Genomic DNA, 15,614 nt, shown 5'->3' with positions numbered 1-15,614 from the left:
TGAATAAGTTGATGCGAGTTCTTGAAATAAGTTGGTGCAACTCTGGTGTAGACGTAGGCAACTTTAAAGACAGAGGTGTACAACTTAGCAGCTATACAATTTAAAAATAATGGGTATGCAACTTAGCACATGTGGGAAGCAACAATTTAACGGGAGCAAAAATAACTTTGTAAATGTGTAGGGGACAATTTACTCTTGCAAAATGCAACTTGGCTCATGTGTGACAACACCGGAAATTCATGGGTTCTCCACTAGATGCCGCCACCGCATCGTTGCATTGAAAATGAATCTAAAATTCATCATGATCAAGCACTATTCCTATCTAACTCGCCTCAGAACACGACTAACTTTCTCAGCAACACAACGATGAATTCCATGGTGAGTGGTGCGCCTACGACACCGAAAGTGCTTTAGCGGGGGATAGGGGTGGTACTATTAGATGGATCAATTTTCCATATCCCCAAAATAATGGGGTTTTATCTAAAAAAATGTGGTCTAGGGTGATTTCTCTTAGATTGTTTTCCTAATTCCTGTAAAGTGGAGGGACCTTGAAGCAAGCAAAAGAGGATAAATAGCAAACGAAGATAAGGCTCTATTTGCATCTCCCAATTCTCCGTGCGTTTCCCCAATTCTCGCCATCCGCCTTCCCATCGCTCACCGCTAGCTCTGTCCGCTGTCGTGATGGTCACCGGCGACGCATCCTCCACGGCCATGGCCGTCTTTCCGAGTTGGGGGCGTACAGCCACTCGACCACGCGGGAAGCGCGTGCATCTCCTTCCCGGGCGGCTCCACGACCCCGTCCATGGGGGACCCGAGCCCTGTCGCGGGTGTGATCCCATGAAGTGTAGTGGCTGCCGGCAGCGCGGGGGTCACCGGAGACGGCGCCTCCACAGCCATGGTCGCCGTTCTTAACCGAGGGCGTACATGGACTCTACGGCGGGGGGGAAGCCCGAGCATCTCCATGCGGGCGTGGTGCCACGATCCCGTCCAGGGGGGACCGGGCGCGGAGGCCCCGCCGTGGGAGCGGTCCCATGACGGGGACCAGCTTCCGGCGGCGCGAGGGGAGGGGGAGCCGAAGACGGGGAGCTGTGGGTGTGGCGTTGGCGGCGGCGCCCGAGTTGTAGCAGGCCACGGTGGGATAGGGTCCGCAAGTATGTCGCTGTCGTCTGTAGATTCCCAGGTGAAAAGTTGTCGGGACGGAGGCGCGATACGGACATGATCGAGTCGATCCGACGGCCAGCGCGCGAGTGCTCGTTCAGCAAAATAGCATCCGAGCACTTTTTAGCAACTGGGATCATCAAATAGGCTCTGCCTAATTCGGGTAGCATGAGTACACACCCGATTTTACTACTAAAATTCGGGTTTCCAAAACTGCTACCCGAAACGTTTTCGGGTTTCTCGGGTTCACGCTCAAGTATTTTGGGTTCAAGCTTTGCGTATCGAGTTTTATGCCCACCATGGGACGGAGGGGAATTCCGTTGTGATCTAGATCTTTTATATTCCACGGGCGAGATGAATTGATGGCTTTGTGCCGACTATTTTTATGAAGATACCTTGGGCAGGACTAGGGAAATGCTGACCTTCCCAAAGGCTGGCCCCGAGCGAAACGAGGTGAGTGAGCCTCGTGAGACATGCAAGCGATGCCCGGAGGCCATTTTTATAACCGAAATGCATCGAGTCGCTGGAGATAAAACCCACCAAAACTCACCAAAACTCTTGAAACCCTGTGGGGAAGGGGGCCTGGAAAGATCTGACACTCCGGTTAACTGAAACCGTCCGTTGTTTAGCGTGGTGCCGTAGCGGAGCACCGGCCGACCAGCCTCCCAAACGGAACAAAAGGACGGCGAGGGAAGCTCCAGCCAAGCTGCTCTCGGACCACTGGGGCGCCGGCGCTACAAGCCACTGCGGTCGCCATCACCGCGCTCGCGAGCGAAACACGCGCACGCGGAGCTGAGAACCCCTCCACCACTCCAATGGCGGCGATCACCGCGCCGCCGCATCCTCCCCTCGCCGTGTTCTCCGCCGTGCCCTGCCGCGGACTGCGCTTCCGCCGCGCTCCACTCACCCGCGTGGCGGCCTCCTCATCGTCCGCTTCGTTCTCGTCCTCATCCTCCTCTTCCTCCTACGGGACTGGCGGGAGCAGCGGGGCCGGGGGAGGGGGCGAGATCCACTACGTCTCGCCGCCGCCCCCGCCCACCACGCCCCCCGGGGCGCCCGTGTACGTCACGCTCCCGGCCGACGCCGTGGGGCCCGGGGGCCGCGTGGCGCGGAGGCGCGCCATGGCGGCCTCGCTCGCCGCGCTGGCCAGCGCCGGGGTGACGGGGGTGGCGGTGGAGCTGTGGTGGGGCCTCGTGGAGCGCGGGTGCCCCGGGGAGTACGACTGGGCGGGGTACCTCGACCTCGCCGCCATGGCGCGGCGCTACGGGCTCCGCGTGCGCGCCATTCTCGCCTTCCACCAATGCGGCGCCGGCCCGCAGGACCCGTTCTGGTGCGTCTCGCTTCTCGCCTCTGCTCTAAACATGTTTATCTGTTTTGCTATTCCTCTGTTAGGTTATATATATATGCTTGCGAGCCGGACAATTTTGATGTCAAATGCAAATGAGTTGATATTTGAGTTTGTTTAGAGACATCGTGTTGAAGCTCTCATGGTCTGCATGTGTAGGATAAGGCTGCATTTTGGACCCATTTTGTGAAGAACGGGTGTGTTTAGATTAGTTATACAAGCGCAGTTGAGCTATAACGAATTCAAGGAGGTCAGTGCAATACATGACCACAGGAGTGTCATGTATTAACAAATTTGATCTGAAACTTGTTTTGTGTTCTACGCAACTGTTTATGTGGTGTATCAGTGGATGTTGGAGTATATGTTGGCGTAGATCTTTCCAGGTAATGCAGCATGCTGACCCTAATGGAAAGAAAGGAAATAACTCACCGAATCATAAATAGAAAGGAAATAACCATTCGCTGGCTTGGTGGCGCTTGGGCTCACGGTGGTGAGCTCGCCCACCCGGGTTCGAGTCGCAGGTGCAACTGAATTAAACGGGGGTTCTATCCAGCGCGTATAAATCCGCCGCTGGAGACGTGGCATCTTCTACCTAACAACGGACAGCCAAAGGAGGGATACGTCGTCCCCCTTTGGTCAACGTTCATAAATAGTACCAAGAGTTGTGTCGTGACAGTGGCGCCGTGGAGGTGGTAAAATGCTTCCAAGGATGTGGTCCTAATATGTTCTACTGTCAGTGTTGGGTGGAATCGTACTTTTCTGAAGATTCAGAATTCTCTGATATTCAAACTTAAAATTTTGTTTTGATGTGAACATGCCTGTTGAAAGAAGTGACGAAGTATTTTATCGCGTTTTTGGCATTCTAAACATGTTCTGAAGCTGAGAATTGACCAGGATGATTATTGTTTACCCTTGTGGCTAAGATTGAGGGAGGGTGTTAGACATGTATAGTAGCCTAGCTTGTATACTTGTATTATACGTTGTAACTTGTATACACCCCTTGATATATATATTGGCCTCTCCCTATTGGAGAAGTGCCGGTTCCCTAACCAACACAGGTTACGTGTTTTACACGAGGTTAGAGCAGGGGCTGCTTCTTATGGTTGATCCTGGAGCTCAATGGCAAGGCCATGGTGGCGCTCGTTCGAGCCCTCTGGAAGCTTTGTTTTTCCAAACATGGCATGCCATTTCCCTCCAAGGAATTAAACTTTATCTCCATGAAGTGTCATTATGGTTCATGGCATTTTAATTTGGGAAGCTATTTGTGTTTATATTAGTTGTCTTGCTGTTCTCTTCTTCAGTGTGGATCTTAACACTGTGAGCTTCCTTAATGTGTATCACCTATTCCAAAGAACAGTATGTGGCACGTAAGCAGCCAAACTAGCACTTGAGCATTATGCTAACACCTATATGGCGTCATATGCAGGTATTCTATATATGGAGAACAAAATGTACTCTTTAAGTTTTTAATATAACATTTATGTCAAGTATGGCTTGCCACTATGCTTAAATGTATCATTCTGTAATGCCCATACTGTCACGATAACAGATTCAGTGAAACTTACACAAAAACTTGTATATGTGCCCCTTACATTATTGGTTGTGCTTTCTGTAAGCGATTGTTTACTGGTGGAATGGGATCACCATCGACAACTGGAGGTGCCCTGGTCGGTGATTAGAAACTTACAAGGGTGTGAAATTTTCTTAAAATTCAGGGATTATGCTTACCTAATAACTTATAGCTGACTCCACTATATCAATTACTTTTTCTTTCAAGAATCCTAATATAGACCACCTTCACTTGCCTAAGACAATAACTCCCTGATATGATCTCCTAAGTCCTAACATGACTGGCACTGAACTATGATTCTATCTCTAGCTTACCTCAGCCTCATCTGGATCCCTTCGCAACCTTCCTCCTGGATATCTTTTGCTCTATGCATTAAGTTTCATGCACCAACCAGTAGAACGAAATGTACGAACTGATGGAGAGAAGGTAGGCAATCCACATATACTTTAACACCATGGATAGCCCCTGCTCTTTTCCTTTCTACTCTTGTTGCTCCTTGGGCTCAGACCACAACATTAGCCCCGCTGGAATTCTGGGAGGTTCTTCCTTGTCAACCTCACTCACCTCTTCAAGGTAGAAAAAGTGCTGGCAACAGTGTACCTTGATGAAATTCTCATACAATTCAAACTTATTCCCTTCTCCCTGTAATCTCTGGAGCTGTCAAACGGCGGAAAGACCAGCCTCATATGTCCAGTTGACACTTCAGAGTTCAGACACGCTTCCAGCAAGAGTGCTAGTACTAGAGGACTCCTTGCAGACACACTTCAGTGTTGGTAAGCATAGGCCCCAGAAAGAAGAAAAGTCTTTTAACTAAGCAAGGAAAACAGATAAAGCTGTCAAAAGAAAAAATGAAACCAGAGCTAAGCTATAGAAGAAATGTTCGACTGTGCGAAGCTAAGCTAAACACCTCCCTCTTAGCCAGGAGGCCGCGTGTGCAGCAGCAGCGCCTGCGAGATTTCCATATCTCCGCCTTGTCCAGGATAACATTGTCCACAAGTTACCTTGACTTGCTTACCAACACAAGAGCTTCCTAATATGGACTCGGAGCATGCATGGACTCAGCTATTACTATATCCTCTTCTGGACTCTTTCCTATACCTCCTCCTGGGTTGTTTTTGCTCCATTGACTGCTCCTGCTTCATTTTCTAGCTCTGCTGCTGGGTTCATGCCGGTCTCCACTGCGAGGTGACAAAGGAGCAAATGATCTATGAAGCATAAAGATTTACACTCAAGGTGACTAAAAGCTTAAAACCAAGTTAGTCATCTTTGTGGTGATAATCGCGATAATGATTACTACAAAGGTAATGTTATGATGGGTGATACAGATGATCTTTTACACTTGCACCTGGAGGTACGGAAAACCATCCTAACTCTGGTGTCCTGCCTCTTTGAATAAGAGAATTGTACATTACATTTTAGCTCTCTTTGATGTTCAACTCTTAGTATATCTGCCCCCTTGCATCAGAATCATCGCGAGCGTCTGAAGAATCCTTAGGAACCGGTTATTCATTTAGCATACTTATTTGGCCCAAGTCCCCACACGAACCGTGGGTCCATCCAAATTGCTACGAACCTTTGAAATTTTGAAAACTGGGTGTTGGTTGGTGTATGACCGTCTTATAACAATTGTAGCTCGTTTATGCAACTGTTAAAAGTAAAGGTGGCTGGCATTTTTGCGGTGCCGTTCCCCAGCCATTTATGTTGGAAAAATGTTGCTGGAAATGACAAATGGTTCAGCGGTCACACTCCGAAATGATCCAACCATATGGTGGTAGTATTGAACTTCAAGAATTTATTCAGTATAATATAGTTTAAAAATATCTTTTAGCCACATATAATTGTGCCAGAATTCCACTCAATAAAAGAAACTTTGTTCCTTTTTCCAGTCTGCAATGTTCACTGTGTTGCCTTTTCAGTTTAGTTCTTTATTCTTGTAAAACCAAGCTACTTCATCATTCTTTTTGCTGCCATAATGACAAGTGAGAATACGCAAGCATTTATGAACAAGATTTCTCACTTGTCCCATCTTTTGGAAAAATTATGTACTTCAGGGTCCCTCTCCCACAATGGGTGCTTGAGGAGATGGAGAAGATGCCAGACTTGTCATATACTGATAGGTACCAACGGAGAAATAAAGAATACATCTCATTGGGATGTGATATTCTTCCCCTTCTGAAGGGAAGATCACCTATGCAAGCTTATTCGGACTTCATGAGGAGCTTTCGTGACGCTTTCAAGGACTATCTTGGGGGCATAGTGACAGTATGTGCTTTCCTTTGTGTTTAAGCGCAACATGCTAATTTTACACCAGCAAGAAGTTGTAATCCCCTTAGAATTGTTGTCTTTCAGGAAGTTCAAGTTGGCATGGGCCCAGGAGGTGAGCTTAGGTATCCATCATGCCCAACTGAGAAGCTAAACCAGCCAGGAAGCTCATCTGAACTTGGGGAATTTCAATGTTATGACAAGGTACGCAGTGAAAGAAGATCCATAATCTTATCACTTCAGTATGGACATTTATTTAATGTTAAGAGAATAACTGTATATGATCATCGATCCAAGTGCAAGGCCTAGTGTATGACTTAGGTTTTACACTTCCCGTGTTTAAAGCAACTAGAACTTGTGTAATGAGCCAATTTATATGATAGTTTGAACTTAGTCTCAAAACCTACTTGGTACATAGTTCAGCTTATATCAGATTCTATGTGTATGAGTGGCTTTAGTTTATTCAACAATCAAACAGGGCCAAGAGCACAAGAATAAGCTGTCCTTTTTGCCCTGGCTCGAGTTTCCAGTCTCATGAGCTAAAAGCCCAAAGCGGTGGCCACATGCTTATTCATTACCTTGTATCCTTCTGAGGAAGTAATACTGAACTAGACAGAAAATGCAGTGCACATGCATTTTCTTAGGATAAGCCTCAATAAATGGTTTGGTAATCTCCTTTGTGTTATCATATGCCTCTTTTGAAGGGCTTTTCAGATTGGAATTTAGCATCAAAAGATAGTGTTGTGATCAGTTTGTTCTGCTGTACTTCGACAGTTCATGCAAGCATCATTGAACGCTCGTGCGCGGATTCTTGGGATTCAAGAGTGGGGAGATGGTGGACCAGCTGGCATAGATGACACTCGGCAGAACCCTGAAGAGACTAATTTTTTCCGCGCCGATGGAGGATGCTGGAATACACCTTATGGTCGATTTTTCCTCGAGTGGTATTCAGGAATGCTTCTTCTTCATGGAGAGAGGTTATGTGCGGTAGCTGATGCAATCTTTTCTGGCACTGGTGTGGCCATCTCAGGGAAGGTTTCTGGCATACATTGGCACTACTATACATGTTCACACCCATCTGAGCTGACAGCTGGTTACTACAACACACTATTAAGAGACGGTTATCTTCCTATTGCTCAAATGTTCTCTCGACACAAAACTGCCTTGTGCTGCAATTGCTTCGACCTAAGGGATGCAGAAAGAAGCAATTCTCAGAGCAGTCCTGAAGGCACGCTCCGGCAACTTATGGCTGCCGCTAAAATATGTAATCTGCCTCTCAACGCAGAAAATTCTGTGACGAGGCTGGATGATACATCATTGAGCCAAGTCATACGAAGCTCAAGGCTCTACTCTGGTGGAACTTCAGGAACATCTTTCTCTTTCAATTATGTTAGGATGAACAAAAGTTTGTTCGAGTTCCACAATTGGAATCGGTTTACCAAGTTTGTTAGGAAGATGTCAGACGCCAGAACCTTTCTAGCTAGACTAAACTTCAGGAGAAGACAGCAACGCCCGCCTTTGATGTCAGTCGTTTGGGTTGTTAGCCGGGCCTGTGCATATACATGATTTTTTTATTTGTGAAATGTGTACATGTAATCCTAGTTATAAATGATTCGAAAAGGATTTGAAATAAAGTTCTCCTCAGTGGATGGCTCCTTTTGTGCCTCTGGCAGGAGGGTGAAGTTGTGTCTGGCCTCATGCTTATTCCAGTTTGATTGAAGGTTCTGCCTCCCTGTGCTGGGTGACTAGCTCCTCACCGAATCTTGGATTTTTTTTTGTGTCAGTAGCTACACCAGCACAAACTTCTACGTGGAACACCTCAACACGCATATACTACTAGTATAAAACTGCAGAAATCGTTTATTCTCGACTATTCTCGTGTATCTATGAGCTGTCGTCTGGAAACTGTGGTCTTCGTCTTCCACCAATTGCGTTATCATCCATTTATCCATGTAGGCCCTAATCATGCAGAACTCACACAGGTGGCATGAAAGGAACTATATATGTTGCCCAAGAAATGGCGTCTATTCCAACCGGAAACTTCTCGTCGATATCTAAAAATGAGTGATGCCAATGTAACAACAATTCCTGAACAGTGCAGGATGAACAAGTTGCCTACAGTTAGCAGCTGGATTTTATACACCAGCTTCCAACAATTATATCAGTGTAGTAGCAGACCTAGAATCCGTATAGCACTACTGGATAACATACAAATCAACACTCATGTTCTCCAAAAATCAAAAAATAAATATATATAAGACTTCATAACAGGAAACAATGAACCAAATAATCATAGAAGAGCTCAAACTCGAGGATAACCGAAAATGAGTAAAAGGAAACTAACTTTCCAAAACTGTTAAATTTCTGAACGACAACAAACAGTCATATTACAACAACTTCGGTTTTAACTGTACCACCAGAATTACCAGCGACACGTGCTAAATATGTACAGCATTGATAACACGTGCGTTTTGCAGAGTTACACATATTCGTACAACAAAAAATGGCAATGTAATCGAACACAGTAAAACTGCTAATGCTATCTAGCAACAGGACAGGACTAGATTAACAACAGGTGAAACTGACTTCAGGGAACAAGAACTCGTACATACCCATTGAAAAAAGAAGTTAAGAATGTAGATTCGTGTATCAACCGGAGCTTCCACAAGAACTACCAATGTGGGCCGCAATATCGCTAACTAATAGCCTGATGACATGGGTACCAGAATGCCTAGAGATCTCCATGCATTCTTCCAAGTCCGCATTGCAAGCCAACTTCACCCACTCGTGATCATCATCCAGATACTTGATATCAAACATGCCAGCATCCATCCTCAGCCTTTTGGCTACTTCATCTTTCAGTCCCATAACGCTGCTTGAACATGGGAAGCGGAACCTAATAATATCTTCCTTAAAACTCGCCTTAATCGTCACAGTCCTTGAATTTTGCATTGCCCCAAAATTGCCGCGAGGGGCTAATATTGGTCGGTCAATTGCTGAAGTGAAGAGATTGTTCAAATCTTTGGAGCTACCAGAATCCTCGATGGGCATCCTAGAAAGTGGTAGCTCTACTTCTTCGAAAGGCTCTTTTGTGAACCCTTGCAGATTCAACTGTGGTTCCAAGAAAGTTGAAGCAATAGGCTGGCAAACGAATGTCTGGTTTGCAGGACTTCCCTGGCATGAACCCTCCGAAGTACGTGAATTTATACTGCCTTCTCCCGACGAGCTTCTTGAGTGAGAAGCTTTGTCTGCTTCAAGTTGGACATTATTGCTAGCGTCTACAAATATTTGTTGGGGCATTAGTGCACCAAAATGGCTACCGTTTTCTTGTGACTTCTGTAAAGATGAATCTCTGTCACCGTCGACCACAGGACTTGAAAGTTCTGCTTTACTTTGACTTGCTCTTTCTATATTGAAAGAATCTGATGAAGGGCCAATAGGAATAGTTGGAAGAGGGCCTGTAATAGATGTCAGATTAAATGCAGCATCTGAGCCTTGAACAGACTCAATTACTTGCTTCAACTTCGAGAGAGACCGGTTGACCTTGTTGATTTTTCGGGATGGCCAACGAGAAATCCCATGTTGCCTGCAGATGCGCTTCATGGTTGTAGGACACACTGTCAAACAGGAAAAATATTAGCTAATGTCAACAATATCCAATTGTCAACCCTGCTACTGTTATTACTGTTACAAGATTTGATGTTCAATGCATCTAACTCTCCTTTAGATCAAAAGCAAATGGGTCAAAATAAGTCAGCTACAAAAATGATTTTAAAATATAGGAAGCCGGCTTACAAAATGCACAACCATGTTTCATTCACAAGCCCAAATTCCGTTTCCTTAAGTGGAGTTATCTGGTGAAGCCTATTAGTTGTCAAAAACATTTCCCTACACTACCATGATGTGCTTCGAATGCTAAATGAGAACATTTCTGCCTCCGAATCAGTTCCAAAATTGAAACCTCCATCAGTAAGTATATGATCTACCATGTTTATATTTCAAAGGAACAAGTGTCACATCCATGGTGTCATGAGACATGACAGAAAAAAATGAAAATAGAATCCCAAATGCCAGCTACACTGATGGCATTTTCGAAAAAATAGAAAAACAACACAACAGGGATACAACATGGAAGCTCAAATCTGCATGCTGCAACATTCTGTTAGCGTTTAAGCCTTAAAAGAAATAAGCACTGACCAGATAACTAATTGTTTTATTGTATACTCAAGAGAACTAGATTTTCAAATTGAACAAAAGTTGAATGTAGCCATAAAAACTAGAGGAATTGCAAACCTAAAACCTACAGGATTTGCAAACTTAAAAAACTAGAGGAAATTGCGAACTTAAAAACTAGAGGAATTGTGAACTTAAAGAGCTAAATATTTAAAAGCGTACCACCAAGGCTTTTTGCTGCATTTTTCAGGCTTCCAGAAAAATATTGCTGAAGAACATCTAAGCTGATTGTTTTTTCAGCTTTGCCCCGTCTCCTTTCAGGGGGTTTGCCATTTTTGTGAAGCAGCGAAGAATCAGAAGCGGCGCTACCATTTTGCCTGGAGACAGATGCGCCATTATTTTGAGAGTTATCGTCAGCCAACAAATGTACCTCGGATACTTTACTATTCCCTTTATCAAACTCATGGGTTCCTCCATGTGTATCATCTTCCAGCGATTCACGAAAGCAACCTTCAGGGTTCTCGAACTGCACATTTGTCTTGGAATCTTCATTCTCGATCATTATGACATTACTAAGTTGAAGAGAAGCTTCGTTGGAGTCTCCATTACCAGCTACCTTTAGATTACGGAGACACTGATTGATCAGACCTAATATAGACTCCAACAAGGCGTTTTGATCATCTTCATCTCTACAACTGGGTGGCAAGAAAAACTCTAACATATAATAATCATCACCAGTATAAGGACTTTGTAAACATATAGCAAAGCAGCCAGCCAGTCCAAACATACGGGCATAGTGCACAAGGGGATACTCCAGCTTACAGAACTGACTGATATCTTTTGAAAAGCAAGGTCTGTGATAGATAAACGCCTTCCCTGAAACTCCTTGTCCCCTCTGCAGGTGATGTTCTACACAGGCATCTCGAAATCCCCACATGTGAGCATCAACCACGTGAAATGCCACATCACTAGTTGACATGCAGACTTCCCCCATGCAACTTCCATCAAAGCTCAGGCAGCTTTTCTTAAGACCGCCACCATGAGCCAAGACACTTCGATGCTTGCAAGGGACCCAGGTTTGTGCTAAAGGAAGCTTGTGCTCTTCACATACAACTGTCAGGATCTCCAGTATCTCCACCAGGGCTGATTGACGGCCTTCATTACAAATCTAAGTACATGAGAAACAAAGAAACACATAAATCACCCGTGCAGTAGAAACGGCGGAAGTGCACTGTCCCTATTAATTGAATGCTAACCTGGACATTTGGATGCTCCAATATATCGGTGCTTTTAAGATTAACTGCCTGCATATAGAAGAAATAATATTACAAAAACATAAAAGAGGTGGACGCTCATGGGTGCTACAGCTGGTGGCTAAGGATATAATGTCTACAATCCACATATCCAAGCAATGTCACCTGAAAGCTCATGTGACATACACAAAATACAACAGGCAAAAGGAAATGCTAACCTCAAGAGCTTTGCAGACTTTATCGACCTCATCGGCATAGTTTATCTTCTTCGATGTCATTATAAGTTCAACAACAGCAACGCATGACTGAACAGAAGGATCAAAAACAGGCAAGGCAACAGTGCCATGAACGTTGTAGCTGATGGCATGGTTAAGGCGTGGGTACTCAGAGCTGCTATAATACTGCACATTCGGTGTCCACTCAGGCACCTTCTGCTTGTATACACGCCCAGGTAACCCAAGCTCTCCAGCATTTTCTCCATCTACTGAGAACATGTACATCATGGATACAGCTCTGTACTGAAGTAGCCCGATGCTCTGGTGGTCAAGTACAAATGGTTGTCCTGATGTAGTGAGCACATAGCGATCTCCACTCTTAACCGGTGCCCAAACCTGGACCAACAGGTGTTGATCGGTTGAATCCTTGAAGCACCTGAGAGCATGCGTAAGCTTCTCCTTGAACAAACAAGAGCTGTTTGTGCTATCGTCATGCAGAGATAGGTTAAACTGCCATTTGTTGTTAAGACGTTCGACCGTCTTACTTGGCGTATCTGAATTCCCTAGTTAGAAGAAGAGAATCAGTATTGCGAGGGAATAAGGCTAAGAACATATACATATTCCTAAGTAAATGAGCAATGCATTTTTTTCTATGATCATCCACCCATTAAGTCTAGAACTTTGCACTAATGTGAATATGTGACAAGCAAATACTTATTTCAAGAATGGACAATATGTTTCTGAGAGCCACCAAGTTTGTTAACTGCGATGCATCAGCGCTAACAGTAAAGTGAAACAAATGAACAGTGCCCCGCATTCTATCATCAATCCAAGGGCATTTCCTGAGACACCACCCAACGAAATGGAGAAGTCCTAGTTTATTTAGCACATAGGTGTATCATTGCCCCCCTACTAAATATTAATAACGTAATGGGACAAAGTAAGGCCTTATCCAACAGCTTCAACTTTGAATACGATCTAGAATTGCCAATGGCGTCATAACCCACCAAAACTAAATCTAACTAAACAATCGAGATCGCTTTGGAGGCATCATATTCATACCACCACTGAATCTACCAATTACCCGAGATCACTTTAGAGGCATCATATTCATACCACCACTAATAAGCCACACCGCGAAAAGTAGATTGCAGCACTGGGTAAAGTAAATGACTCGGGCAACAAAGAAAATGACACCCGCCCTTTCTGTATACATATATAGTATATAAAGTTGTAATTAGCAAGTACTCCAATCGGAAATGGTGAATGGAACCTGGGTGCGCGCGCACCCATTAACGAAAAGTTTTAAAAAAAATGTTATTTAAAAGTTTCAAAAAAATGTGAAGTAAATTTTTGCATGTATATATTATGTTGATACTTACTCGTGTGTGTTTTCACGGAAAAATACCATTGTGTGTGACCTACACAAAAATGACAAAATGCAAATTCCTATTCCTGTGAATAGTAAAATTCCTATTCACTATTCTCATTTGGACATTTTGTCATTTTTATGCAGGCCACACACAATGGTATTTTTAGCAAGTACTCCGAAATATCGTAGTGGAATCCAATTAGCTTACCAACCAGTATTTCCAATCATTTACACCGGAAACCCCACCACACACCCCACGTAGTTACACTAATTAAACGCCGCTGCCATATCATTGGCTCATTGCAGCAGCAAAGCTAATACTACAACATTCTATCCTTGTTGTTGGATTAGCAAGTAGAAATATTCTAATTGCTCGAGAAATCGATGAGCCGAATCATAGGCAACGAATGAACGTGGCAAAATGAGGCAGGAAAGCATGGTCTCGAAAGGGAAAATAAAGGTTGATGCCTTCCGTATAAAAAAGAGAAAATAAAGGGGGCGCAAAAAAAGTCAAACACAAAGGTCGGAAACTTGGCGGATCGTACAGCGAAGATAACAGCTATAGATTCCATCTGCCGCGCTGTTCCAGCTTTGGAGCGGGCAGGCAGATTCCAAGGAACAAATGGTAGACCGAACAAGAGATAGGAACAAAATCGCGAACCTCCCTAGACATATGCTGCTACGTGCTTCTGATCGAATCGTTACAAATCGTACGATCCGTGACCCGGGAGCCGAAACAAAATGAAGCGGCTGGTGATTCCAGGTGAAGTGGAAGCGAAGCGAGAGCTTACCGGAGCGGGCTCGGTGGACGTCCTCGGCGGCGAGGGGCGCGGGGATGCTGGTGTCCTCCGGCGCCGCGGCGGGCGCGGGGCCGACCTCGATGGGCATCATCTGGCGGTCGTCGAAGAGCCATAGCGGCGACTGCGGCGTGAGCATCCAGGACGAGGAGGTGCCGGGCAGCGGGTGGAGCGGCGGGGATGAGGAGAAGAGGAGCGAGGTGGTGAGCGAGTCGAACGGCCACAGGTCGCCCCCGCCGTCGGCGTGGGCGGCGGAGGACGGGTCGATGTCCATAGCAGAACGCTCTGCGAGCCGGACACACGCGTGCGCGCGGGCTCAGGCAGCGGCGCGTCGGCGGCGGCGGCGGCGTGTGAGGAGGCGGCGACGGGACGGGGAGAGCAGTAGGGGGAGGCGGGGTGCCATATGTGGGGATCAAATGTGGCTGGGTGGTGGGCGAGATGTGGCGGGTAGTGGACCAGAATAATATTAAGATAATGGCGCGGACAAGTGGGCTGCTGCGGCGTCCCGCTGCCGCTGGGGCCCCCAACACCTCCGTCGCACAAAGAAATGTCAGCATTGGTGGCGATGCTATTCCGTTTTTCCATTTGCTAGGGGGCTCCCGGAATCTACCCCACAGGTGGAGTATGGTGGACCCGTGGCTGCATACATGATTTGTCAATTTTATTTACCATCATGGGTTCTATGATTGAGAGTGAACCATGTTTATACTGCATAGATATCCTTACCATGTGTAGCTAGTTTTGCGATCAATCTATATGTCGGGCCTAATATCTTTGGTAATCATGAAAGTTGCTAGTGAAGATGGTGATCGCCGAGTTAAAGTTGTAAGTGAGATCTATAAGCGTTGACCAGCTTATATTTAGGAAGTTGTTGACGTCACTGGGTAGAAATGGTGTTATTATTTTCCGATGTGAAGAATTAAACAACACGGTTGAATCACGTACGCTTTGATGTCTTCAAGCCTCCATTTTTGTGGGAGAAAATTAATACAAATACTAATGCACAATACATCCGCCATGTCCATGGTGGTTGTAGCTATTAAATAACTCTTGTGATTCTTTCAATAGCAAAGCAGTGGGCGGCCTATATCATAGTATAAAGTTGATGCATCCAACTAGCTAGTCGGTTGCTGATATTTTCAAACCAAAGTCATATTGAAACTTAAATATTTGTGGACATGGTTACATGTGAGTGGCGTCTAACTATGCAACATCTTTGGTAGTGAAAATATAAAAGAAGTTGAACCCATGATGACATTGCATAATGATCGCTACAAATATGAAGAGATGTATAATTTTTCGTTATATTGAATTTGGCGTGGTCAAACGAGTGTGATTTTTTTGTAATAATGGATTAATATTGTTGCGTAAGTAATGGCTACATCTGTGGTTTGTACTCGGTAGAATATATTGGCGTTGCTATCGGTAGAGCAGAGAACAAGTGGTTCACGGTCTCCATTTTCTCCATG

At 45.2% G+C, this 15,614-nt stretch overlaps 2 protein-coding genes across 3 annotated transcripts; one reads left to right on the top strand and one right to left on the bottom strand.

The window, feature by feature from the left end:
- Nucleotides 1-1,801: 1,801 nt before the first annotated feature.
- LOC127342094 (beta-amylase 1, chloroplastic) lies at nucleotides 1,802-8,017 on the top strand. Its single transcript, XM_051368034.2, has 4 exons — nucleotides 1,802-2,488; nucleotides 6,125-6,335; nucleotides 6,423-6,539; nucleotides 7,110-8,017. Exons 1-4 carry the CDS (start codon nucleotides 1,974-1,976, stop codon nucleotides 7,899-7,901), a joined length of 1,635 nt encoding a protein of 544 aa, XP_051223994.1. The 5' UTR covers nucleotides 1,802-1,973; the 3' UTR covers nucleotides 7,902-8,017.
- A 643-nt stretch (nucleotides 8,018-8,660) lies between these two features.
- LOC127342093 (protein NLP3) lies at nucleotides 8,661-14,588 on the bottom strand. 2 transcript variants are annotated; one of them, XM_051368032.2, is made up of 5 exons: nucleotides 14,140-14,588; nucleotides 11,980-12,539; nucleotides 11,765-11,812; nucleotides 10,731-11,676; nucleotides 8,661-9,952 (listed from the first exon to the last, which is right to left on the bottom strand). In XM_051368032.2, exons 1-5 carry the CDS (start codon nucleotides 14,417-14,419, stop codon nucleotides 8,985-8,987), a joined length of 2,802 nt encoding a protein of 933 aa, XP_051223992.1. In that variant the 5' UTR covers nucleotides 14,420-14,588; the 3' UTR covers nucleotides 8,661-8,984. The 2 variants fall into 2 exon arrangements, with proteins under 2 accessions (XP_051223992.1, XP_051223993.1); XM_051368033.2 differs by having other exon boundaries at nucleotides 11,980-12,530.
- Between the last annotated feature and the right edge of the window lie 1,026 nt (nucleotides 14,589-15,614).

This window comes from Lolium perenne, chromosome 3 (assembly GCF_019359855.2).
Source record: "Lolium perenne isolate Kyuss_39 chromosome 3, Kyuss_2.0, whole genome shotgun sequence".
In the NCBI taxonomy this organism is placed as follows: domain Eukaryota; kingdom Viridiplantae; phylum Streptophyta; class Magnoliopsida; order Poales; family Poaceae; genus Lolium; species Lolium perenne.
Note: the sequence above shows the minus strand (reverse complement) of the source record. Positions and strands in the feature narration are given on the sequence as shown.

Coding starts and splice junctions, on each gene's coding strand:
- LOC127342094 (XM_051368034.2), top strand. CDS start 1,974: ATGGCGGCGATCACCGCGCCGCCGCATCCTCCCCTCGCCGTGTTCTCC. Junction 2,489..6,124: donor GGCCCGCAGGACCCGTTCTG/GTGCGTCTCGCT, acceptor TATGTACTTCAG/GGTCCCTCTCCCACAATGGG. Junction 6,336..6,422: donor ATCTTGGGGGCATAGTGACA/GTATGTGCTTTC, acceptor GTTGTCTTTCAG/GAAGTTCAAGTTGGCATGGG.
- LOC127342093 (XM_051368032.2), bottom strand. CDS start 14,419: ATGGACATCGACCCGTCCTCCGCCGCCCACGCCGACGGCGGGGGCGAC. Junction 12,540..14,139: donor CGTCCACCGAGCCCGCTCCG/GTAAGCTCTCGC, acceptor TCTTCTAACTAG/GGAATTCAGATACGCCAAGT. Junction 11,677..11,764: donor TGGAGCATCCAAATGTCCAG/GTTAGCATTCAA, acceptor TCATGTACTTAG/ATTTGTAATGAAGGCCGTCA.